Source organism: Phoca vitulina, unplaced genomic scaffold, assembly GCF_004348235.1.
Source record: "Phoca vitulina isolate PV1807 unplaced genomic scaffold, GSC_HSeal_1.0 scaffold23, whole genome shotgun sequence".
Taxonomy (NCBI): Eukaryota; Metazoa; Chordata; class Mammalia; order Carnivora; family Phocidae; genus Phoca; species Phoca vitulina.
The window spans coordinates 7,383,458-7,410,080 of record NW_022589726.1 but is presented as its reverse complement, the minus strand read 5'-3'; the positions used below and the strand labels follow the sequence as shown (position 1 = coordinate 7,410,080).

Genomic DNA, 26,623 nt, shown 5'->3' with positions numbered 1-26,623 from the left:
GGCTTAGTCGTGAAGTGTCTGCCTTTGGCTCAGGTCATGATCTCAGGGTCCTGGGATCGAGCCCCACATCTGGCTCCCTGCTCGGCGGGAAGCCTGCTTCTCCCTCTCCCACTCCCCCTGCTTGTGTTCCTGCTCTCGCTACCTCTCTCTGTCAAACAAATAAATAAAATCTTTAAAAAAACAAAACAAAACATACTTACACTAAAATGTTATTTATTGTTTATCTGAAATTCATATATTTTATCTGGCAATCCCATTTTGGGTTAGCGTATAGGAGAGGGTGGTTGTAAGGCTGTGGGAATAATCTAGGCTCATAGGTGGGACCTGTATTGAGTTGGTAGCACTAAAAATATAGTGGAAAGTGTCAACCAGGCATTTCTAAGATAACTAATTGAATATATAAAATCAAAGGAAGCAGTTAGCAGTGATTCAGATGTTCTTTTGAGACAAGGCCATTGAGAGAATGGGGGTTTTGCTGAAGGGAATTGGTGCATTTGGGTGGAAAACATGAAGGCTTTTACTTAATAGACATGTTGAATCTAGCTTCAGTAGAAAAATTTTAAAAAGATATGATACCATTTAAGAGATCTGTGTATGTATATAGTGTATACGTACATACTTACAACATAGAAACATTTTGGGAATGATGTATACCAAAATATTTAATCTCTGGTTTTATTTTCCAAATTTTTCTCCTCATCTGTATTTTTATTTTATTTATTTATTTATTTATTTAGATTTATTTATTTATTTATTTGGCAGTGCAATAGTGCTGTGTGTGAAGCTTTTACAGTAAACACACGTTTTACTGTGTTATTAAAAAATATCAAGAAACATTTTTTAAAAACTATTTGATCTTTTTTTGTTTTTAGATTTATTTGATCTATCTTTTCTGTGTATCCATCCCTTTAGGGTTTTAAGAAGTTTGAACTTTTGTGTTCTCTAGTTCTTTAGGCTGTTTCCCTATGTGGCTTTACCTACACCCTCCCTCCCTCCCCCATTTAAGAGTTTTGTTTTAAAATAACATGGGTTGTTAAGATTTTGTTTTGTAAAATTTATAACCTGAATTTAGAGATGCCATACTTTGCTTGCAGGTCAATTATAGCTTTTATTTATGGGAGAAAAAAAGCCCGGCCAAGAACCGTCCATGGAAATTTTCTTCAGTTAGAGTTCTGGTTGTGGATGAAGGGAGTTTGGTATCTGTCAGAATCTTCAAATCGGTTTTAAAGTTATTGTGTGAGCACTCCAAACTTTCTAAGCTTATTATCCTTGGTAAGTTAAATATTGTTGGAATCCTAATTGTTTAGTTCAAAGCATTGCAGTTGGTAGGTTGCTTACACCATTTCACTGGTTTGGTATCCATATCCTACAGGTGGGAAGCCGTTTCTCAGAGCCCACACCCCAGCCCCCCTGAGTTCAGTCTGACCTCTCCCTCTATCAGCTCGGGTGGTTCTCCGTTTGGGCCGGGATATTAGCAGACCAGGCCGCGAAACGAAATGAGTTGTAATTGGTTACTGCTAGTCACCTAAATGATGACTGTTAAAATAGTAAAAACGTCACACACTTAGAAAGTATAATGCAGATCATTTGGAAATATAAAAAGTCTGAATTATAGACCACTTAGGAGTGAATTTATGATTTTCAGCTAATAACTCAAGCTAGATATCAGTAGCCTCTTAAATCCTTTCCCATTCTGGTAAGATTTAGTTAGATTCTGTTGGGTACTACTGGTCTGTAGACTATGATTTCATAGAGAATCATATTGTGAGAATCAAATTGTATACAAATAATTCTCTTAGGTCTTTGAGGACGTGCTGTAAACATTTGATTCTGTTAATGGCTTAAGCATTCCCCCAGTTTCCACTGAGAAGAGTTGTTTTTTTCACTCCAGGGTTGGTTTGTTTCAAGAGATTTCTAATAGAGCCAAACATTATCATTATATTACAGGAATTTATCTATTATCAAATATGTTGGGTTTGTTTATTTTGTATTTTATATGTTTATTTTATTTATTTGAGGCCATAGATTCTTCCAGGTCTACTAAGACGTTGAGCAAGACTGAGTAGGTGACTGAATACCATATACCTAAGATTCTAAGGCCTGTTTTTCTCTAAAATATATGCCCCTACACAGTTTGCCTGGGGTTATAGGTATGAAGGAAGTTCAATTCAGATTGTACCTTACTGTGTTATCACTGTTTTTTATATCTCATACTGTTTACTCTGAATGCTTTGTTGTTGTTAAATAACATTTTTAAAGAGTTAATGTTCTTAAGCAATTTTGGGGGGGCTTTTTTCTTAGAATAAATCTTTATAATCATAGCATATATCAGTAGGGAGAAATAAAAACAACTTCTAAATTTCAGGAACCCTCTTACCGAAAACCTGCTGTATCTTATTCTCCTTTTAGGTGATATTAGACAGTTGCCCAGCATCGAACCTGGTAACTTGCTGATAGATCTTTTTGAGACTCTTAAGTCAAGAAATTGTGCTATTGAACTAAAGAAAAACCATAGAGCAGAATCTGAGCTAATTGTCAACAATGCCACAAGGTATAGTATAATGAAAATTTTGCATTTTCTCTCTGTTGTATTAGAAATAAAAAGTAAAAAACATATCTATTAGCTTTTGAATTAGGACAGTTAAGTGCAGTACATTTCCTGTGCCCTTCTAGCAAACTTATTCTAGCCTTCAGGTATATATGGACCTTTTGCCCCACAGTTAGAAAAACAAAGGTAATGTTTTTCATTACTGGTCCAGCATGAATTATTATTGAAATTTAAGTGAATGTGTTTTCCTGATTTAAAAAGTATATATGTGAATTAAAGTTGCATCAAGCTTAAAGCCTAGAATAAGCCTAAGGGAAACAGAGAGTTGGAAATGAGTTCATTAGAGTTCAAGGGAGAATGAGGAAGAATTATCCCCTAATTTTTGTAAGGGGAGCCCCAAGGCCCCCCCCCCCCCAAAAAAAGGGAATATGGTATTTTATTCCTTGATGAATCCTGGTGGCACCCATGGCATATTACTCCCCTTAGTGTAGAAAAGAATCCTTCTTTCCCCTTAGTTTTTGCATATGCCTTTAGAGTGATCCTCTAGTTACAGAGGATCACTCTAAGAGACTGTTTTATTCATTGGGCCAAAATTTATCTTTGCTTTTTGACATTCTTTTATGAAATGTTGTTTTTGTTGCTCAAACATTTTCTTGGTTGGATTCAGCAGAAATTAGAACATTCAGAATGTCCTTTCTCTAATGCCCCTGTCTGCCCTGGATAGGATTGTAGGAGTATAGGAAGGATTGACAGGGATAGGGTAGGATGTTGTAGGTTCATATCAAGACATTAAGCAAAAGAATGCAGTTGGATGTGTAATATTCTTTTTGTCTACCCTCCTGCTCCTACCTAAAGGCCACCTCGTTTGGGGGAGGTTGGTAGATGATTGGTCACTTTAAAGTCTGAAAATCTCAGAAGAATCTAAAGCACATTAGATTTCTCAGAAGTCAGTTTTATCTGAAACTTAGGAATTCCTTTTATTAACCCTTTTGATGTCATTTGAGCTGTGCTGCTTTCATCATTCCTTCTTGTCATCACCAAATATTTAATGTCACAAGGATCCTAATGATAGCAGGGAAGGACTCCTAGAGTTAGAAGTGTGTTTCATGTTATGGGTCAGAAGCAAAACAGGAAATCCATGGTAATTCTCAGCATCCCCAGAATTGGATCTGGGATATTTCAGCAAGGACAGCCTTCTTCCCTTTCCTCCCTTTCAACCCTGTGGGGAAGGATTGAAGATGACAGTAGGGTACCACTAGCTTTAATAGCCAGGTTGCCGTTAGGTCTTTTCAGGGAATTGGTCTTCTTCCAGATAACCAAGGAGAGACTCTGTTATGATAAGGCACCTGCCCCATGCTCTGTTTTCTAATAGGATTTGCTAGTCTTGGGAAATAAAAGAACAAAAGAAGGTTGAGGGCATAGAAGCATAGAGAAGATGTGGATATTTGGTTCAACTAAGAAAATGAGGACACATGTATGATATACACAAAAGAAAGGAGAAAAAGAGTGTGATGTAAGCCTATGAAAAAGGCCCCAAAGAGTCCAGATTCATTGAAATAGAAAGGGCTTATGGAGCCAGAAGGGCCCAGATTTGCCTCCTCGCTCCTCTGCTTTCTACCTCTGTGGCTGTGGGCAACCCACTGCAGTTGCATAAGCCTCATGCTACTCACCTGTGAAATGAGGATAATACCTACCCTGAATAGTTCTTTCCTGGTCTGGAGGAGAGTAGGTCAAGTTCTCAGAACGGTAAATTCCCTGGCAGTTTTTTCTAATGCTTTTAATTTGCTAGGGGTAGGGGACTGATTGGTAAGTGTAATTTTATGGTCTTGCTAATTCTATTTTATAACTCATTTACTATTTATAATGCCTATATGGGTAGCCTTTTCATCTTATTTATTATCTATTAGCAGATATTAGTTATTGTAATGACATTATCTCTGATGATATATGAAGACACATTTTTGGATACTAATGTTCTTGCTGTGTTATTTTATCTTCACTTAAGAATCTCAAGACGCCAATTTCCAATATTTGATGCAGAGCTGAATATCTCTGATAATCCAACACTCCCTGCCTCAATACAAGATAAAACATTTATTTTTATCAGACTCCCAGAAGAGGATGCCAGCTCTCAGTTATCGAAAAATGATCCTCACTCTTGTAAGTATAAACTTCTATATTATGTAGGGTTATAATTTCAGTTTTATAATATACTTACTAAATGACTAGTTGTAATTTTATTTGATGGTAAAGATAAATATTGCTAGTAGAAAATTTAGGCACTGAAATAAATAAACTATTTATTCATCATCAGAAGCAGAGTACCTTAGAATTTGGTAAAGAAGTAAGCTCTCCCAGCCCAACATATGTAACCAGATCTGCCTTAACAGATCATACGTATAACATCATGCTCTGGAAGGAATTTGGAAGGACTAATGATGCAATATAAACATACGCAATAAACACACACATGCACACATACATACCCAAGAAGTAAGCTCTTGACGCATACACACTAAGGGCTTAGTAAGTATTTACTGAGTGAATAGATGGATGTAGATGATTAGTTTAAAATGAAGCAAAGCCTCAGGAATCCAAGTTCATTCAGGAGAAAGCATATCCTAATTAATGAAGATTTTCTTGTATAGCAATTGGAAATTACATTTGCTATTTTGGGTACATTTGTGAACCAAAAATATTGGTCAAACTGTTGCCAAGTTGAGTTCCTACTAGTTCTTTCTGTTTCTTATAAAATGGACAGGCATTGCTTCTAATTAGGGGTCTTAGGGTGACAACGTAATAGGGTCAAAAAGAGCACAGAGTCTTTTCCCTTATGTGTATGACCCATGTCACATCACTTAACCATTTGTAAAATGGGATTCATAGGACACTGCCCGTGGAGCTGTTGTGAGGGTTGAGGGCACTCATCGGTTTCGAGGTGCTATAGAACTGTTAGTTTTTCATGAATAATAGATATTAAATGATCTATTACAAATTGATTAAACCTTTTGATCTTTATGTGTATTCTAAACATACTTAGCAAACTTTTTAAAATAGTGTAATGGTTTACTCAAAATTGAATTAGTGAAGATTTAAATGATTATTACTGAGAATATATTGTAGTCATCATTCTTAAGGGTATATCCTAACTACTTAGCGACCTTCACTCCAATGTGAAATTAAGTGATGTACTGCTTTATATGTAAGCCTCTCCTGCTTTGTGGGTCATAGTCGCGGTTCCCTTGGGTTGGGATCCATTCACATGTTATAATAATTTTTTTCTTTTTTGAAACAGGATCATATAATACATAGTATTCTATAAATGCCCTTTTGATTTTTTTGATTGTAGAAATAATTTCTATCCCTAAAAAAAAGGTCAAATAATCAGGAATGTCTGACATAAAAATGAATATTTCCCTGTTATCTTCCTCTCTGTTTCCCCCAAGGCAACCCCCAAAAGGTTGCATACTACTACTCTTACTCATCCATTACTCTTACTATGTAGTAAGTTTGGTGTTGATCCTTTTAAACCTTATTATATTCATACACAAACATATATTATTTATTTCTGTCTTATGTAAATGGGATTATGAGCTGCACATTGCTTTGTGGTTTTTTATTAAATATATTGTGAATAGTTAATAGGTGATATTTATTCTCACAACAGCTTAGTTAAGAGTAGGTACTAGTACAGATGAAAAGATGAAACTTAGCCGGTTAAGGAATGTGCCCTCCTTGCCAGTCCATTTAGATCTACCTAAAATGTCGTTAGTTTTATTTCTGGTGGCCCATTCTTTATGGTATCGAGAGTATACTTTAAGAAAAAGAGTGGTCTGTTTCAGAATGGCAGCAGAGCTCAGCTGATGCTGTTTTTCCATCTTAACTACAACCTTCAGCTAGCAAATTAGTCCCTTCTTCAAGAGAACTAAATAAATATTCCTTAGAGAGAGGCATATAGTACTTTCCCATTAATAATTAAGTTACTGAGTAAATTATTCCCGTTATTACAAAGTACAAAGTACAAAGACCGAAGACAGGCTTCATAGCTGGGCTACAACTTCAGAGATGCTGAAGTGTGAGAAAAATGTGTATCTTAGAGTCAATGAAATACAGTGTACATATTGATCTGTAAGATGTCCAGAGAATGAAGAAAGCAAGACCAGAACAGCGTGATCTCGTACGTGTAAAGGAAAACAAATTCCTGCTCTGACAGGCCAGGGGTTGGCTGGGGTGAGCTGAGTGGCCATTTTTCAGTGAGAATCTTCCCTTCATCTGAATGATGAAGGGCTCAGTAAGCAACTAATTTAGTCTTCCTAGAGCAGGGCATCACGAGGCCTGGGCTTTTTCATTCCCCTGTGATTCATCTGCTACAAGGGGAAGGCACAAAAGCCTAAAATGCTCTTACCCAAATTTTTATATCTTCTCTCTCTCTCTCATGAGAAATGTTCACTGTTTTGTACTATTGGTAAGACAGATTAGAGGAAGTCTACTTCTCAGCGCTTTGAGGGAGGTTATAAGTGGGATGTCCTCATTACCAGTGACCTGAGGTCTAAAAGGGAGGCCAGCCACCCTCCGCCATTTGGAAAATGACTTTACTTCCAAGAGCCTCAGCTTCACATTTATATCTAGAATATAATCGATGTTTGTGGTCAAGCTATTTCATAGCTGGTTAGGTGTGGCCACTCTTGGGATGGGTGCCCCCTATGCCAGGGTTAACCTTTTAGTTGCTGGATCATGGGGAGCTCTGAGGGTTCTAGGGGTAGCAAACACATGGTTGGGGTGCGGGTGGGGCATTGTGGTGTTTGGGGAGTAGCTATTTTCCATCCTTCATGGAAGTGTCTCAATATTTTATATTAAATATCAACCTTGGATCTAATACCTGCCTCCTGTGAATGTTGTGAAGATTAGATTCAGTGAAATAACATGTGCAAAGCATAGAGATCCTCCAATTATAATTCAATTACCACCAGAACTTCAAACAGAAGAGAGTCTTACCTTACAGGGATTCTGTTACATAGTTGGTCCTCTTGCTCATATTTTAAATTCAGTATTTACTAACCATCAGTGGTGAGTGGTTGTATTACAGATTAGGAGCTGTCCTGGCTAGTGGTTGACGTCCCTGCTGAGGATAGGGCACCTGGAACCCTCATCGTCGTTCTCTCTTCTGGTGCTCTGGCTGCAGTAGCAAATGAGGTTGATGTTCCCATGGCCAACTTGTATTCCATTTCCCGGAGCTCCCTTAGCAGGAATTCTGACTTAGTTGCTCCATCAAAACAATGTTGTAATTTGGTGCTTTTCTGTGTTAACTTTTTTTCTCTTAAATTACCAGATTTATATTCTGCAGTTAGAACCTTACTCAAAGAAAATGATCTACAAGATGCGCAAACATCCCAATTTATTGCCTTTAGAAGGTAACACATTTAAAGCATTTTAATGTTCTTAGTCTAGCTTTTAAATCTTGTCACATACATAGATTCTGTTTAAATGGGAGACTCTCATCATTCATCACTGCTAATTCTCTAATTTTGAGGTATTTCTTTGTTAGACATGGCAGAGGGCAGTTTTTAAACAGGGCTCTTTCAGGGCACCTGGATGACTCAGTCGGTTAAGCATCTGACTCGATTTTGGTTCAGGTCATGATCTCGGGGTTGTGTGGTGCAGTCCGCGTCAGGCTCTGCCCTGAGCGCTGAACATGGAGCCTGCTTGGGATTCTCTCTCTCCCTCTCTCTCTCTCTGCCCCTCTCCCCACTTGCACTGTCTTTCTCTCAAAATAAATAAATAAAATGTTAAAAAAAATAAATAGGGCTCTTTCTACCAAATACTATATTTGGAAACTCCCATGAAATCTGAGTGGAACAAAGGTTTACATTAAGATAAAAATTACAGAGGCACTTGGATGGCTCAGTCAGTGGAGCGTGGGACTCTTGATCTCAGGGTTGTGAATTCAAGCCCCACATTGGGTATAGAGATTACTTAAAAAATTCTATTTTTCTTTTTATAAAAAGAAAAGATAAAAATTACAAAACGCTTTTTTCCTGGAGAGATTCCTGGAAACTTTTTTTTTTTTTTTTAAAGATTTTATTTATTTATTTGACAGAGACACAGTGAGAGAGGGAACACAAGCAGGGGGAGTGGGAGAGGGAGAAGCAGGCTTCCCGCTGAGCAGGGAGCCCGATGCGGGGCTCGATCCCAGGACCCTGGGATCATGACCTGAGCCGAAGGCAGATGCTTAACGACTGAGCCACCCAGGCGCCCCTCCTGGAAACTTTTTATAGCGTGTAGTACATTGTCATTGTTGGTAACAGGAATAAGCACAAAATAGAGACCTTTAAGGTGACCCTTGCTTCTTGCTTGTTCATGTGTTTCAGGCAAGACTGTGACGTCATCAACGCCTGCTGTTGCAAGCACTACACGGGCCACCTAATCAAGTGAGCACTAAAGATCGGAAAGCTCCAGGACAGTCCTTCCTTTATTCACCGTCCTTTTATTTGTTTTTGACATTTATCACTGTAGCCACATATTTAAAATCTTTTCTATTCTCATTTGTGAAGTCAAATGATCTCTTCAATTAAATATAATATGTATGTTTAAGAACTGACTGTTGTGGCAATCAGTGTAATAAGCAAATAAGGAATACAGTTTTCCTTGTGGTTTTCAAGTTGGCAACCTCCAGCTTCTCCAAGATGAGTGTGGGGAATTCAGAATGTTTTCCAAATAGAATGTGTACATAGGTGTGTCCAAGAACCTTAGCAACAGGATGCCCGCAGAGAGCACCTTAGTGGACATCTACAAGAGAAATATAAGGGTGGAAAAGTGGCTCTGTTTACACACAGGAAGAATTAACTCACTTCTCTTGCATTTATCAACACCTAGTATTTATTAAGTGCAGAGAAATTAGAGATGTGGAAGTTCCAGGAGGAGCTCCCTGTCTGTTGAGGGAAGACACACAGGAAAACCACCTTAGATAGCCTCACAAAGGGTTAGAAAGCACCAGCGGGAGGTCTTCCAGTCTGTGTCCCAGTGACTCTGATCTTGGCAGGCAGTTTCGCTTTTCCATATATATAAAAAGAGGATACCGACGCAGCATTTCCCTCATGGAGTTGTAGTGAGGATGAAATGAAATAATCTCTCTAAAGGACTTAGCTCAGTAACAGGTATATCGCCAGCATTTAATTTGCTGCTCCTATTCTGATATAAGGTCATAATTATTAGACTAGAAATATGTGTACATGGGGTAAGACGTGAAATAGGGTAGTGATAGGAGAGATTCTCGGAGAGGAGAGGATGAATTTAAAAGGTAGACTCAATAAGATTTTGGGCAACTTTTAGAATATAGAGGACAAGAGAGATGTCAGCATTTATGCCAAGATTTCTAATTTGAAAATATTTGGCTGGGATATATCTTTGGGTTTGAGGTGCCACCGAGGGGATAGGTAATCAGACCATGACCGTGGGAGCCCGATTTCTTGTTGACATTTGGAGAAAAAAAGTGAAGTAAAGATAGAGTGTGGAAATCATTTTGAAAATTGGATCAGATCTGAGTGGGGGTTAATGCTTAAACAAAATGAAATTGAGGTTTTCCAAACCTTGATGACGTATTCTCATTTTCTGACCCAGAGACCATCGGAATAGACTTCAGTTTGGAGTTGGTGATAAAATTTGTTGTACCAGGAATGCATATCTCTCGGAGTTACTCCCTGAAAGTACCTCTCCCAGTCAGGAAAGTAATGAACGAGAGGCCAGTGGTGAAGACTTTAATGGTACTCCTCATGGTTTTGCTAAAAATAAGCATGACTTTGAAAGTGATATTCGACTCTGCAATGGAGAAATATTTTTTATAACAAAGGTAAGTGACAACATAGAAATAGTACCTTCCTTTTTACCTATTAGAGATAGGTGTTTTTTTTTATTTTTTTTTTATTTTTTTTTTATTTTTATTTTTTTTAAAGATTTTATTTATTTATCTGAGAGAGAGAATGGGAGACAGAGAGCATGAGAGGGGAAGGGTCAGAGGGAGAAGCAGACCCCCCGCTGAGCAGGGAGCCCGATGTGGGACTCGATCCTGGGACTCCAGAATCATGACCTGAGCCGAAGGCAGTTGCTTAACCAACTGAGCCACCCAGGCGCCCCATGGTGTTTTTTTTTTTAATTGCCCTAGGTTTGATTCAGAATCTAATCATATCAGAGTTGACATTCTTCCATAATTTTTTGCTAAGTATTTTTGCATTCATGTTTATGAGGGATATTGGTTTGTAGTTATCTAGTAATGTCTGGTTTTGGTGTCAGAGTAATAATGCTGGCTTCATAAAATGAGTTGGGACATGTTTCTTCCTCTTATATTTTCTGGAAGACTTTGTGAAGAAACATATTTTTAATAAGTTCGAAGAGCTTGGGTAACAAAAATAAGGAAAAAGTGACACACTTATTGTATTTTGCAAAGCATCATCTCCTTGGTTGCTGCTTAACTATAGAAACAAGAGAAGTTTCCTTGAATTTGTTCTCATTGTATAAATGCCCTCTTAAACTTGGAGGTTATTCTTTACAAGCTGTGGGGAAAAATAAACTTTTTGCAAAGAGTATGTGCAGATTTACATAGTCAGTGCAAGAAGTGAAATGTATAGACTTCAGAATAAGTCAGACAACACTGTCTGTTTTCCAGAGAGTCAAATTAAGGTCAAGTTTCAAGTTTACTAAAATTTGGGTGTATATGTATTCAGTTTGTGCTCAAGTGTAGGTTTTAGCCTTTTGAAAGTTCTTAGTAATTGTGAACATACATGCTATTTTATGTTCAACACAAAAATAGAATATCTCTACAAAGTGTGCATATTTGAAAACATACAAAATAGTTCCTTGTTTTGGTTATAGGATGTCACTGATGTAACTTTTGGAAAGAGAAGATCTTTGACCATTAATAATGCAGCTGGCTTGGAAATAACGGTGGACTTTGAAAAACTAATGAAATATTGTCACATTAAACATGCATGGGCAAGAACTATCCACACTTTTCAGGTAACAGTGGACATTTATAAAGCTATTTGGACAGGTTTCGGAGCCATAGAGTACCTTCAATGATTTTCTTCTTGATTTTGTTGTCTTTATTTGTTTAATGAGAGACAAGGTTACCAAGGCGTACATAAATGGTGGTGTGATGTTTATTTATCTTTGCAGCTTACTTTTTTACTGTTACATAATCAGCTTTATTGGGGTATAATTTCCATAGGCATTTATATTTATAAAGCTGGATGGGTTTTGACAAATGTGTCCTCTGCCCTTGCTCTTGTGAGGCAGCTCCTTTCTACTTGGGAATAATTTTAGTTTTATACAAGAGTTGGAAAGGTAGCACAGACTATTCCCATGTGCCCTTCAACCAACTTTCCCTAATGTTAATATCCTACACAACTATGGTGTTTTTGTCAAAACTAAGAAATTACCATTAGAAGAATACTATTAACTAAGCTACACACTTTATTTGGATTTTGCCAGTTTTCCACTAATACCCCTTTTCTGTCCCAGGATCTAATCCTGGACACAACATTGCATTTAGTGCAATTTGCATTTAACTCTGTTTGGGGGGGGGAACGGGCGAGAGGGGGCAGAGGGAGACAGAGAATCTGCCTGATGTGGGGCTTGATCTCACAATCCTGAGATCATGACCTGAGCTGAAATCAAGAGTCGGATGTTTAACCGACTGAGCCACCCACGTGCCCCTTAGCTCCATTCTAATACTCTTGAATTCCCATAAGCTATTTGTGGTTCTGTTATTTAACTCACTGTTTTGAGCGCCCCTCTTTGATGTTTGTGTGTTGCTTTAATCATGAAGCTGCATCAGCCTACATTTGCATGTGGAAAAATTTAGGTTACCCTGTGTCGTCTACTGGTAGGCAAACATTAATTAGCATAGGGATTTTTTTTTTTTTTAAGTAGATGGTGTTTTATTTATTAACCTACTCCATCTCAGTTCCAAAAAGAATTTGAAATGACTTATAAAAAATGCCCACAATTCAGCCTGATTTTTTTTTTTTTTTGAAGATAAAGAAATGATGTCAAGTGGAAAATAAAGGTAAGGGTGATAAAAGGATTCTCGCTAAGAGTGGGATGGAATGCTGATATGTGCACTGACCTATTTGCTTGCTAGTGTAGACTGCAGATTTGGCTTTAAATTTTCAAAACAAGAGAGAAGCAGTCAGTGGACTGTGTCTATTGGATAAAAAAAAAACAAAAACAAAATAAAACAGCCAGTTGTTAAGAAGTACAAATATTCCTGGCTTCGAGGTCCTGGCAAAATTCCTCCCATGGATCTTTATGATGGGATCTCTGTAATTCTGGAAACTCATATCAGTCAATTTGGGGGAATTTTCTTGAATAATTTCATTAAGATTTCTTGTCCTCAGTTTTCTCTGTTTTGTCTTTCTAGAATGTCTACTATGTTCAACCTCCAGAACTGATTATCCAAATTTCTTATCTCTCTCCTGCTTTCCATCTCATTATCATTTTGCTGTATTTTCTGAGAGATTTCCTCAAATTTATAATCCAGTCTTTTTTTACATTTCTGGACAAATGAAGTATGAAGGGGTCTTTTTATTACTCGATTAAGGTTGTAGTAACTATCTCTAAGTGTTCCTTTTATTAAATCTGGCTCTTGTTTTGTGGTTGAAATAGCATCTCTTACCTCTGAGAACATTCGTGATTGTTATCTTGTATGAGTGTACTTTGTTTCTTCCAAGTTCAGTTCAGTTCAACAAATATTTATTGAGTTAGATTGTTCTTGGTGCTTGGTTTAGATCAGTCCATGAAAGGAGACAGACAGACACAGTCATAAAACAATAAGTAAACTACAGTTGACCCTTGGACACTGTGGGGATTTGGGACAGCGACCCCTCGTTGTAGTCAGAAATCCATTACAATTTTTGATTTCCCAAAGACTTAACTACTCATAGCCTACTGTTGACCAGAAGCCTTACCGATAATGTAAACAGTTGATTAACACATATCTTGTATGTTCTATGTATCCTATACTATATTCTTTTTTTTTTAATTTTTTATTGTTATGTTAATCACCATACATTACATCATTAGTTTTTGATGTAGTGTTCCATAATTCATTGTTTGTGCATAACACCCAGTGCTCCGTGCAGAATGTGCCCTCTTTAATACCCATCACCAGGCTAACCCATCCTCCCACCCCCCTCCCCTCTAGAACCCTCAGTTTGTTTTTCAGAGTCCATCGTCTCTCATGGTTCGTCTCCCCCTCCGATTCCCCCCCTTCATTCTTACCCTCCTGCTATCTTCTTCTTTTTTTTTTTCTTAACATATATTGCATTATTTGTTTCAGAGGTACAGATCTGTGACTCAGCAGTCTTGCACAATTCACAGCGCTCACCATAGCACATACCCTCCCCAGTGTCTATCACCCAGCCACCCCATCTCTCCCACCCCACCCCCCACTCCAGCAACCCTCAGTTTGTTTCCTGAGATTAAGAATTCCTCATATCAGTGAGGTCATATGATACATGTCTTTCTCTGTTTGACTTATTTCACTCAACATAATACCCTCCAGTTCCATCTACGTCGTTGCAAATGGCAAGATCTCATTCCTTTTGATGGCTGCATAATATTCCATTGTATATATATACCACATCTTCTTTATCCATTCATCTGTCGATGGACATCTTGGCTCTTTCCATAGTTTGGCTATTGCGGACATTGCTGCTATAAACATCGGGGTGCACGTACCCCTTCGGATCCCTACATTTGTATCTTTGGGGTAAATACCCAGTAGTGCAATTTCTGGATCGTATGGTAGCTCTGTTTTCAACTTTTTGAGGAACCTCCATACTGTTTTCCAGAGTGGTTGCACCAGCTTGCATTCCCGCCAACAGTGTAGGAGGGTTCCCCTTTCTCCGCATCCCCGCCAACATCTGTTGTTTCCTGACTTGTTAATTTTAGCCATTCTGACTGGTGTGAGGTGGTATCTCATTGAGGTTTTGATTTGGATTTCCCTGATGCCGAGCGATGTTGAGCACTTTTTCATGTGTCTGTTGGCCATTTGGATGTCTTCTTTGCAGAAATGTCTGTTCATGTCTTCTGCCCATTTCTTGATTGGATTCTTTGTTCTTTGGGTGTTGAGTTTGATAAGTTCTTTATAGATTTTGGATACTAGCCCTTTATCTGATATGTCATTTGCAAATATCTTCTCCCATTCTATTGGTTGTCTTTCGGTTTTGTTGACTGTTTCCTTTGCTGTGCAAAAGCTTTTTATCTTGATGAAGTCCCAATAGTTCATTTTTGCCCTTGCTTCCCTTGCCTTTGGCGATGTTTCTAGGAAGAAGTTGCTGCGGCTGAGGTCAAAGAGGTTGCTGCCTGTGTTCTCCTTTAGGATTTTGATGGACTCCTGTCTCACATTGAGGTCTTTCAACCATTTGGAGTCTATTTTTGTGTGTGGTGTAAGGAAATGGTCCAGTTTCATTCTTTTGCATGTGGCTGTCCAATTTTCCCAACACCATTTGTTGAAGAGACTGTCTTTTTTCCATTGGACATTCTTTCCTGTTTTGTCAAAAATTAGTTGACCATAGAGTTGAGGGTCCATTTCTGGGCTCTCTATTCTGTTCCATTGATCTATGTGTCTGTTTTTGTGCCAGTACCATACTGTCTTGATGATGACAGCTTTGTAATAGAGCTGGAAGTCTGGAATTGTGATGCCGCCAGCTTTGCTTTTCTTTTTCAACATTCCTCTGGCTATTCGGGGTCTTTTCTGGTTCCATACAAATTTTAGGATTATTTGTTCCATTTCTTTGAAAAAAGTCGATGGTATTTTGATGGGGATTGCATTGAATGTGTAGATTGCTCTAGGTAGCATTGACATCTTCACAATATTTGTTCTTCCAATCCACGAGCATGGAACGTTTTTCCATTTCTTTGTATCTTCCTCAATTTCTTTCATGAGTATTTTATAGTTTTCTGAGTACAGATCCTTTGCCTCTTTGGTTAGATTTATTCCTAGGTATCTTATGGTTTGGGGTGCAATTGTAAATGGGATCGACTCCTTAATTTCTCTTTCTTCTGTCTTGTTGTTGGTGTATAGGAATGCCACTGACTTCTGTGCATTGATTTTATATCCTGCCACTTTACTGAATTCCTGTATGAGTTCTAGCAGTTTTGGGGTGGAGTCTTTTGGGTTTTCCACATAAAGTATCATATCATCTGCAAAGAGTGAGAGTTTGACTTCTTCTTTGCCAATTTGGATGCCTTTGATTTCTTTTTGTTGTCTGATTGCTGTGGCTAGGACTTCTAATACTATGTTGAATAGCAGTGGTGCTAGTGGACATCCCTGCTGTGTTCCTGACCTTAGGGGGAAAGCTCTCAGTTTTTCCCCATTGAGAATGATATTCGCTGTAGGTTTTTCATAGATGGCTTTTATGATATTGAGGTATGTACCCTCTATCCCTATACTCTGAAGAGTTTTGATCAAGAAAGGATGCTGTACTTTGTCAGATTTTTTTTCTGCATCTATTGAGAGGATCATATGATTCCTGTTCTTTCTTTTGTTAATGTATTGTATCATGTTGATTGATTTGCGGATGTTGAACCAACCTTGCAGTCCAGGGATAAATCCCACTTGGTCGTGGTGAATAATCCTTTTAATGTACTGTTGGATCCTATCGGCTAGTATTTTCGTGAGAATTTTTGCATCCATGTTCATCAAGGATATTGGTCTGTAATTCTCCTTTTTGATGGGGTCTTTGTCTGGTTTTGGGATCAAGGTAATGGTGGCCTCATAAAACGAGTTTGGAAGTTTTCCTTCCATTTCTATTTTTTGGAACAGTTTCAGAAGAATAGGTATTAATTCTTCTCTAAATGTTTGGTAGAATTCCCCTGGGAAGCCATCTGGCCCTGGGCTTTTGTTTTTTGGGAGATTTTTGATGACTGCTTCAATTTCCTTAGTGGTTATAGGTCTCTTGAGGTTTTCTATTTCTTCCTGGTTCAGTTTTGGTAGTTGATACATCTCTAGGAATGCATCCATTTCTTCCAGGTTATCTAATTTGCTGGCATAGAGTTGCTCATAATATATTCTTATAATTGTTTGTATTTCTTTGGTGTTGGTTGTGATCTCTCCTCTTTCATTCATGATTTTGTTGATTTGGGTCATTTCTCTTTTCTTTTTGATAAGTCTGGCCAGGGGTTTATCAATCTTGTTAATTCTTTCAAAGAACCAGCTCCTAGTTTCGTTGATCTGTTCTACTGTTCTTTTGGTTTCTATTTCATTGATTTCTGCTCTGCTCTTTATTATTTCTCTTCTCCTGCTGGGTTTAGGCTTTATTTGCTGTTCTTTCTCCAGCTCCTTTAGGTGTAGGGTTAGGTTGTGTACTTGAGACCTTTCTTGTTTCTTGAGAAAGGCTTGTATTGCTATATACTTGCCTCTTAGGACTGCTTTTGCTGCATCCCAAAGATTTTGAACAGTTGTGTTTTCATTTTCATTGGTTTCCATGAATTTTTTAGATTTTTCTTTAATTTCCTGGTTAACCCATTCATTCTTTACTAGAATGCTCTTTAGCCTCCATGTATTTGAGTTCTTTCCGATTTTCGTCTTGTGATTGAATTCTAGTTTCAAAGCATTGTGGTCTGAAAATAGGCAGGGAATGATCCCAATCTTTTGGTACCGGTTGAGACCTGATTTGTGACCTAGGATGTGATTCTGGAGAATGTTCCATGGGCACTACAGAAGAATGTGTATTCCGTTGCTTTGGGATGGAATGTTCTGAATATGTCTGTGAAGTCCATTTGGTCCAGTGTGTCATTTAAGGTCTTTATTTCCTTGTTGATCTTTTGCTTAGATGATCTGTCCATTTCAGTGGGGGGTGTTAAAGTCCCCCACTATTATCGTATTGTTGTCAATGTGTTTCTTTGCTTTTGTTATTAATTGCCTTATATAATTGGCTGCTCCCATGTTAGGGGCATAGATATTTACAATTGTTAGATCTTCTTGTTGGATAGACCCTTTAAGTAGGATATAGTGTCCTTCCTCATCTCTTATTATAGTCTTTGGTTTAAAATCGAATTTGTCTGCTATAAGGATTGCCACCCCAGCTTTCTTTTTGTGTCCATTAGCATGGTAAATCGTTTTCCACCCCCTCACTTTCAATCTGGGGGTGTCTTTGGGTCTATAATGAGTCTCTTGCAGAGAGCATATCGATGGGTCTTGTTTTTTAATCCAGTCTGATAGCCTGTGTCTTTTGATTGGGGCATTTAGCCCATTTACATTCAGGGTAACTATTGAAAGATATGAATTTAGTGCCATTGTATTGCCTGTGACTGTTACTGTATATTGTCTGTGTTCCTTTCTGGTCTATGTTGCTTTTAGGCTCTCTCTTTGCTTAGAGGACCCCTTTTAATATTTCTTGTAGGTCTGGTTTCGTGTTTGCAAATTCCTTTAGTTTTTGTTTGTCCTGGAAGCTTTTTATCTCTCCTTCTATTTTCAATGACAGCCTAGCTGGATATAGTATTCTTGGCTGCATATTTTTCTCATTTAGTGCTCTGAATATATCATGCCAGTCCTTTCTGGCCTGCCAGGTCTCTGTGGATAGGTCTGTTGCCAATCTAATGTTTCTACCATTGTAGGTTACAGATCTCTTCTCCCGAGCTGCTTTCAGGATTTTCTCTTTGTCTCTGAGACTCCTAAGTTTTACTCTTAGATGTCGGGGTGTTGACCTATTTTTATTGATTTTAAGAGGGGTTCTCTGTGCTTCCTGGATTTTGATGCCTGTTTCCTTCCCCAAATTAGGGAAGTTCTCTGCTATAATTTGCTCCAATATACCTTCTGCCCCCTCTCTCTTTCTTCTTCTTCTGGGATCCCAGTTATTCTAATGTTGTTTCGTCTTATGGTATCGCTTATCTCTCGAATTCTGCCCTCATGATCCAGTAGTTGTTTATCTCTCTTTTTCTTAACTTCTTTATTTTCCATCATTTGGTCTTCTGTATCACTGATTCTCTCTTCTGCCTCATTTATCCTAGCAGTTAGCGCCCCCATTTTTGATTGCACCTCATTAATAGCCTTTTTGATTTCGACTTGGTTAGATTTTGGTTCTTTTATTTCTCCAGAAAGGGTTTCTCTAATAACTTCCATGCTTTTTTTCAAGCCCAGCTAGTATCTTTAAAGTGATGATTCTGAACTCTAGATCTGACATCGTACTAATGTCCGTATTGAGTAGGTCCCTAGTAGTCAGTACTACCTCTTGTTCTTTTTGTTGAGGTGATTTTTTCCATCTTGTCATTTTGTCCAGAGGAGAATAGATTAATGAGAGAACAAAATGCTAACAGGGTAACAACATCCCCAGAAAATATACTCTAAACAAATCAGAAAAGACCTGAAGCCGGGTGAAAAGAAAGGGAAAGAAAGAAAAAAGAAAACAAACAAACAAACAAAAACAGAACAAAACAAAAAAAACCAGAATATGATCAAATATGATCAGGCTGGTGCATAGATCAGTGCCACACACTAGATTTGGGTGTATTTTGGTCTGTTAGAAGAAAGTGCCTCCCAAAATTTTAAAGAAAGAAAAACTTATATATGTACAAAAATAAGGGTTGATATGATGAAAGGATGGAATATGACTGTAAAGATGAAAATTATAAAAAATTTTATAAAAGGAATTGATAAGAAGTTGTTTGAAAAAAGAAAGAAGAGGATTTAAAAAAAAAAAAAGGGAGAGAAAGTGATCAGGCAGGAGAGTAGAACAAAACCATACACTAGAGATTTAGGGTATATTTTGATCTGTTAGAAGAAACTATCTCAAAATTTTAAAGAGAGAACAACTTATATATATATGCCAAAAATAAGGGTAGCTACTATGAAGGGATAGAATATGACTCTAAAAATGAAAAATAAAAATGTTTTTTAAAAAAGGGATTGATAAGATGTTGGTTGAAAAAGAGAAAAAGAAAAATTCAAAAAAAAAAAGTTAAAAAAAAATTAACTTTGAAAGACTAAAGAATCATGGTAAAAAAGCCATGGATTCTATGTGCATTATTCCCCTAGCGCTGGAGTTCTGCCGTTCTCATTGATCGGTAAACTTGGTCTTGGCTGGCTGTTCTTGCTGATCTTCTGGGGGAGGGGCCTGTTGCCGTGGTTCCCAAATGTCTTTGCTGGAGGCGGAATTGCCCCGCCCTTGCTGGTTCGGGCTAAGTAATCTGCTCAGGTTTGCTCTCGGGAGCTTTTGTTCCCTGCAAGCTTTCAGTACAGCTTTGGAGGCCGAGAGTGAGAATGGCAGCCTCCCAATCTCCTCCCTGGAGGAGCCGAGAACTCAGGGCCCCACACCTCAGTGAGCCCCCAGAGAAAAGCAGTCAATCACTCCCGTCTCCCTGGTCTCCGGCCGCACTCCGTGCTCACCCGGCCTGTGACTGAGCGTTTCTATCTCTGGCACCCGACCCCGTGTGGAGTCTCCAAACCCAGCAGATCCCTGCAGTGCGCTCCCGTGCCGCTCCTCCCGGGGGAGGAAGGGGAGTCTCCCCGGATCTGCCACTTGCTGGGTCCCTGCTGGAGGAGCAGTGGCCTGACTGTGCCGCGGATCACAGTTTATGGCAACCCCGAGCTGAGAGCCCGAGGCTCGGCTCCATCTCTGCAGCTGGCTTCCCTGCTCCAATACCTGGGAGCTCTGCCACTCAGGCACCCCCGGTCTTTCTGTGACCCCGAGGGTCCTGAGACCACACTGTCCCACGAGGGTTCCACCCCCCGCTTAGCCACTGGAGCGACGTCCCTCAGTGGAGCCGACTTCTAAAAGTTCTGATTTTGTGCTCTGCGGCTCTATCACTTGCCAGAAGCAGCCGACAGAAGCCCCCTCCCCTGCCGTCTATCCTCCCGAATATCGCCTCGGATTCACTTCTCTGCACGTCCTACCTTCCAGAAAGTGGTCGCTTTTCTGTTCAGAGAGTTGTTGCTATTCTTTTCTTCAATCTCCTGTTGAGATCGTAGGTGTTCAGAATGGTTTGATCCCTACCTAGCTGAATTCCTAGGACCAGACGAAATCCGGGTCTCCTGCTCCTCTGCCATCTTGCTCCTATATACTGTATTCTTAACAATAAAGTAAGGTAGGGCACCTGGCTGGCTCAGTCAGTAGAGCGTGTGACTCTTGGTCTCGGGGTTGTAAGTTTGAGCCCCATAATCTTAAAACAAAGTAATCTACAGAAAAGAAAATGTTATTAAGAGAATCATAAAGATGAGAAAATACATTTGCAGTACTGTACTATATTTATCAGAAAAAAAAAAATTCATGTGTAAGTGGACCCATGCAGTTTAAACCCATGTTGTTCCAGGGTCAGCCGTACATGATATGGTAGAAGATGACAAATGCTATGGAAACGGGGTGGGGCTAGATGTGAGATGCAGCTGTCCTTTTAAATAGTAGTCAGTATAGGCCTCATTGAGAAGGTGGCATTTGAGCAAAGACTTGAAGGAGGTAAGGAAGTAAACTGTGTGGGTCTAGGAGAAGAGCATTCTAGGTTGAGGGAATAGCCAAGGCCAAGGTTCTTTGGTGGAAGCCTGCTTGTCGTATTTGAAGAACAGGAACAGCAAGGAGGCCAGCGTGGGAGAGTGACAAGAGATGTCAGAGAAGTAATGTGGGATAAGGGAGGGTAGGATTGGGGGCCAGGTAACCTAGGACCTTCTAGGATGATGGTATCCAATATGATATCTACATCTGGCCCACTACCAGTTTTGTAAATAAAGTTTTACTGGAATACAGCAGCACTGGTTCATTTACATATGGGCTATGACTGCTTTTGCATTGCAAAGGAAGAACTGAATAGTTGTGATAGAGAACATCTGGCCTGCGGAACCTAAAATATTTTGACCCTTTGCAGAGAAAGTGGTTTGCCCCCCACTTTAAGGTCCATAGAGACTTTCACATTCTAAGTCTATAAAATCAGGAAAGGAATGAATGGTTTGTATTTTTTTTTTTTTTTTTACAAATGTTGAGTTTCAGGACACATTAAAGAGAGACTTATACATAATTAAATATATAAAAACTTGCCTCCTTTAAGAAGTTCGATAGTTCTAACAATTCAAGGAAGGTATGAAAAGGGGACAAATAATTTCTAGCAGGTGATTGAGGTGAAGTTCGGTGTCCCCATCCTGCTTTCTGAGCACACCTTTGGCATGACCATTTGATTTTTAGCATCATTCATTCAGTGAGACACTGCATAAAGAAGCGTGAACAAGAAAGAGCTTACAGTCCAGTGAGGAATACAGCTAAGAAGGCGGACAGTTCCATTCCAGTGAACATTCTGTGACAGAGGAAGTACAGGGGGCTGGAGAGTGCATGGAGGGGGCTGCTGGTCCGGAAGTGGGTCCGCCCTGGCAGGACCCCAGAGAGGTTCCTCGTGTCCGATGGAGCGTGGCTCGGGGGAAGGAAAGAGGAAAGGAGGAGGGAAGGCAGCAGGGTCACGGCTGGCCTTTGAAGGACCAGATGAGCCATACAAGGAGTCAGGACTTTGTTTTGAGAGCTTGGGAGCTGTATATCAGCTCTAAGCAGAGTCTGATGTGATTGGATTTGCTTTTTACAAGTATCACTGTAAATGCTGTGAGGACAGTGGGTCGCAGCACAAGTGAGTATGAGGGAGACTGACTATGAAGCTGTTAAGTTTTTCTGTGTTCATTAATGATTAGGTACTCAGTTAACTAAGTTTGGGTTAGGCATTTACCTGCTTAGGAATACACAATATGAAGTCCAAGTCCAATATGCTGTATATCTATAAAATGTACTTTTTATTTGAATGATCAAGTGTCATTTAAGTAAATTTCTGAGACTCAGCAGCACCTGAAGGAAGTGTTTGTCACGCTTTTATAATCTGAAGAGTTGGTTCCAATTCTCTGTGTCTAGAGAGATAGAAGTGCTTGCTGAGAAAGAGGCTTTTAACTGTGGATCTGTATTTTCTACATGCCCCATCTTGTCATTCGTCTTCCTACAATTCTTCTTTTGTCTGGGGGGATGTGGGGACATTAGGAGAGATAATGGTTCAAACTACTTCTTAGTTTATGTTGGCACTGAAAATATAGGGACTAAGAATAGCCCTGAAACTTGAAGTGGTTTTCTTACAATTACATGGCGACATTGGGCATTTTTCTTGCCTATATAATTCTTGGCTTGCTAAACTTAAAAAGCAAAGGTTCATTGTTCTTTTGCTTTGTTTATCATGTTGAAAGTAATAAATGGTTCAACAATGGGAGAATACAGAAAAGTAGAAGAAAAAAAATCATCCATAGAGCCCTCCATTTCAGAGACAGACTCGTTTTTTTTTCTTTTAAGATTTTATTTACTTATTTGACAGAGAGAGAGAGCACAAGCAGGGAGAGGGAGAAGCAGACCCTCTGCTGAGCAAGGAGCCCAATGCGGGACTCGATCCCAGGACTCTGGGATCATGACCTGAGCTGAAGGCAGATGTTCAACCAACTGAGCCACCTAGGTGCCCGTAGTTAAATTTTTGATAGAATTTTTCCTCCTTTTTTGTGACTTGTTTTGTTAGATATTTATGTTCATTTTGTATGTACTTTTTTGGATCAGGGTAATTTTATTTTGTGTTACATAGTTGTGATCATTCTTTATATGAAAGTATCCAGTTTTTAAAAACGTTAGATTTCAAAGCATCTTTGATGTTTGCAGAATAATATATCAAATGTCTATATACAGATACTTGATATAAATGTAAACAAAGAAGCAAATTTATCTATTCTCTTATTATTGGATATTGAAGGTGTCTATTTTTTGCTATATAAGTACCAGTGGGATAACACATGTATACATAGAGCCCATCTGATTGTTGAAAATTCTTTTATTAGGGAAGATTTGGCACTTCATGCCGTCTTTCAAGTTTATTGTTGGGTTTCTACACACCAGTTGTGCATCTGTAAGACCTGAACTTGACCGCATAATTAGGAAATAGGAGTTCTTGGGTAATGAATAAACTGCAACTGTAGGGTGGATTTGGGAACATTCTGGCCAGGTAGCACTTTGAGGACCTCTCTCTTTTCTGTCTTGGTAGACTGCGGCTGTGTGAGGCCATGAACCCGTGATGCCGTATTAACTCTTCTTACCGCATTATTCCCTCCCAGGGGTCTGAGGAGAAGACGGTGGTGTACATGGTTGGGAAGGCGGGCCGTCAGCACTGGCAGCACGTCTATACCGCCGTGACCAGGGGCCGCTGCAGAGTGTATGTCATCGCGGAAGAGTCTCACCTCCGGAGCGCAATTATGAGAAACAGTGTTCTCAGAAAAACTCGCTTAAAACATTTTTTGCAAAACAAGCTCTCCACGAGCTGTGCGTCTCCAGCAGACTTCGCCTCCCTGTCCAGGAGCTCTGGAGAGAGCAGAGGACTGAGCACACAGGCCTCAGCATCCTCAGTCCCTCCAGTCACAACCACCAATGTGACAGCCGGTGTCCCTGGAAGCGGGGCCTCTGCGGCTGATGACAGGACGTTCGCCTTTCCTGAAGGATGGAAATTACCTTCATCCGATGAAGTGGATCCAGAGGAAGATCCATCAGGACTTCGTGGGTCCAAAAGAGCCTGTGGCCTGAGTGGTGCGGAAAGTCCAAGCAAAATCCGGATGGTAGGAGTGATGTTGTCGTGCGCTCCAGCTTTAAGTATTGCTCACTTCAGCTTATGCAGGGCTATGGATTTTTCAGTAGTGTGACCCTGTGCTGGAGCACGTAAAACCGAGTGTTTTCTCACCTCTGTCAGCTCAGTGCCTGGTTGATCCTAGCACTGTCTGTCACTTGGCTTGAGGCCGGCACTCTAGGCCACGGCAATCTATTGATGCGCGTGAGGGGGCATGCGGGGAGAAACTGGCCGTCCTGCACCTTCTTTCTGCAAATCTTCCTTATCCCTCTCCCCTCCCTTTGGTGGCCCACAGCCTTACTTTAATCCCCATTCTCCACTGGAGCGGCTGGTGAATTATCCATGATCTCCAAATGAAGTTCCAGTAGAAGCTTAAGGATTGCTTTATGTGCTGGCAAGTAGACTTGTTCCGGTGTCCTGAGGCTTTCAAGGCTGTGACAGAGAGAAGGGGCCACGGTGGGCACCCGGAGGAGAACGTGCTAATCCTGCCAATGCCAAGTGGAGTTCTAAAGGGAGAAGATATATAGCCTCTGACCCCACATGGCGTGGAGACAGTACAGCAGTTCTCTAAGAGGGTGCCTGGCAAACGCAGTGTGTGATGTCCTGGTGGATTAGGCAATCACAAGTATGGAGTGTTGTGGCTGGAGCATAGCACGCAGGTGGAGGTCGAGCTGAGGACCCTGGAAGAGTCGGGAAGACACAGAGGCTCTTCCAAAGAGATTGGACATTCTCCTGAATGTGATGGAGAACACTAGATGCATTTTAAGAGCTCTGTGAATTGAAATTTATGAAGGTCACTTTGGAGTTTAGTAGATTATGTTTCGGAGGCCGTAAGGGATGAGCTCCTTGCAAAAAGATGATTTCAGTAGCTTGAACAGAATGATTAGGTTCTGAAGTCAAGTAGTAGCGATGGGGTTGGAAAAGAGATGCTTAGGGGTAGGGGGTACATGGGATTTAATGGTCAGTTATATATGGGGGGGTCAGGCCTGAGCATGAGTCTTAGGCTTCTGGCTTGAGCATCCAGGGGAATCCAGGTACCATTAATCAGGATTGGGAAAAGAGGCCGAGGGACAGGTTTTGTAAGGAAAGTGATAAAAGTAGGCATAGTGAAAGAAAAGTTTTGTTTTTTGGTTTTTTTTTTTTTTTTTCCCTTCTTGGAAGTAGTAGGATCCTTGCTGATTCTAAGCTTCATTCTGTGCTCCAGATCAACTCTTTGATGTGGAATTTCCATCTCAGCAAAACATCTTTTTCTGAAATTGACTGTGTTACCTCTTACAAAGACCCTGGGATAATAAGGCTTTTGGCCTGGAACAGAAAATTCCAAAGAAAGTCGTTTCTTGCCTTTTATTTCTTTGCATCAGCACGGGATGGGCTACTTATGGTTTCTGTGGTGGTACAAAGAGACAGTGACAGCGATATCCATCTTCGCTGCTGAGCTCGCCAAAGCTTCGAAGCTCTGGCCCAAACCAACACCGCAGAAGGTCTGTGGACACCATGAGTCCAGCGCTGGCTGATGTCACTATCCAAAGGCTCCAGTACGAGCAAAGTTCTCTAACTGAAGAGGATAAGCTTTCTCACAAGGCTTGCCAGAAGTATGTGACATCCAAGAAATCCCTGGAAATGAGGAAACTAAGAATTCAAAGCCTCCGGCCTGATAAATTAGGGACTTCTGTGTCTAGACTTTCTAGTGCGTTGAGATGTGTGATTTCTAAAAGCTCAGATTCAATGACCAGGGCTGTCCCCCTACCTTTCCTGCATATCCACATGGGTACATCAGAGCCAAATCAGCATTTAAATACTGCAGGTACTAATGACAGAGACCCACCTAGATGAAAGCTTTTACTTTTCTGTGGATTAATAGCTTTAGGTTTTGAAAAAAAGCTTTAAAAGAAAATGTTGTCCTGATTTTGCTTTTTTTTGTTTTGTTTTTGCCTCATGTCCCACAACCAAAAAGGGAAGAACAAAAATATTTTTTTAAATAAAAGCATCTGTATAAATATTCTAAAATTTATCATATAAAGCAGTGATTTCCAGAATTTTTTGAAAGAAAATGACATTTTGTCATTTAAAAAATCTGGGAAGGATGTAATCATAAAATCCCAAATAAAGATAGTTCTTGTATTAGGGTTCTCCAGTGAAACAGAACCAGTAGGCTGTGTGTGTATCCCTATATATCTGTTTACCTACCTACCTACCTACCTACCTATCATTTATCATCTATCATCTATCTATTTAGATTTATTTAAGGAATTGGCTCATACTTGTGGAGGCTGCCAAGTCCAAAATCTGCAGGGTGGGCCAGCAGACTGGAGACCCAAAGAGTTGATATTGCAGTTTGGGTCCAAAGGCAGGCAGAATTCTCTCTTTCTGGGAGGTGGTCAGTCTTTTTTTCTGTTAAGGCCTTCAGTTGATCAAATGAGGTCCACCTGCATTATGGAGGGTAATCTGCTTTATTGATCATCTACTGATTTA

The 26,623-nt window shown here is 39.7% G+C and overlaps 1 protein-coding gene across 8 annotated transcripts in view; it reads left to right on the top strand.

The window, feature by feature from the left end:
* The window catches only part of HELB (DNA helicase B), a 36,593-nt gene that overhangs the window by 8,358 nt on the left and 1,612 nt on the right, over window positions 1-26,623 (top strand). For 4 of the 8 annotated variants that reach the window (XM_032420673.1, XM_032420672.1, XM_032420674.1 and 1 more), the window contains exons 5-12: window positions 1,095-1,272; window positions 2,410-2,551; window positions 4,554-4,708; window positions 7,878-7,959; window positions 8,917-8,976; window positions 10,166-10,394; window positions 11,414-11,557; window positions 23,649-24,143. In XM_032420673.1, the coding sequence (XP_032276564.1) occupies window positions 1,095-1,272; window positions 2,410-2,551; window positions 4,554-4,708; window positions 7,878-7,959; window positions 8,917-8,976; window positions 10,166-10,394; window positions 11,414-11,557; window positions 23,649-24,143 (1,485 nt within the window). Of the gene's footprint in view, window positions 1-1,094; window positions 1,273-2,409; window positions 2,552-4,553; window positions 4,709-7,877; window positions 7,960-8,916; window positions 8,977-10,165; window positions 10,395-11,413; window positions 11,558-12,577; window positions 12,609-23,648; window positions 25,956-26,623 lie in introns of all 8 variants that reach the window. The other 4 variants (XR_004301335.1, XR_004301336.1, XM_032420677.1 and 1 more) reach the window with 4 other exon arrangements.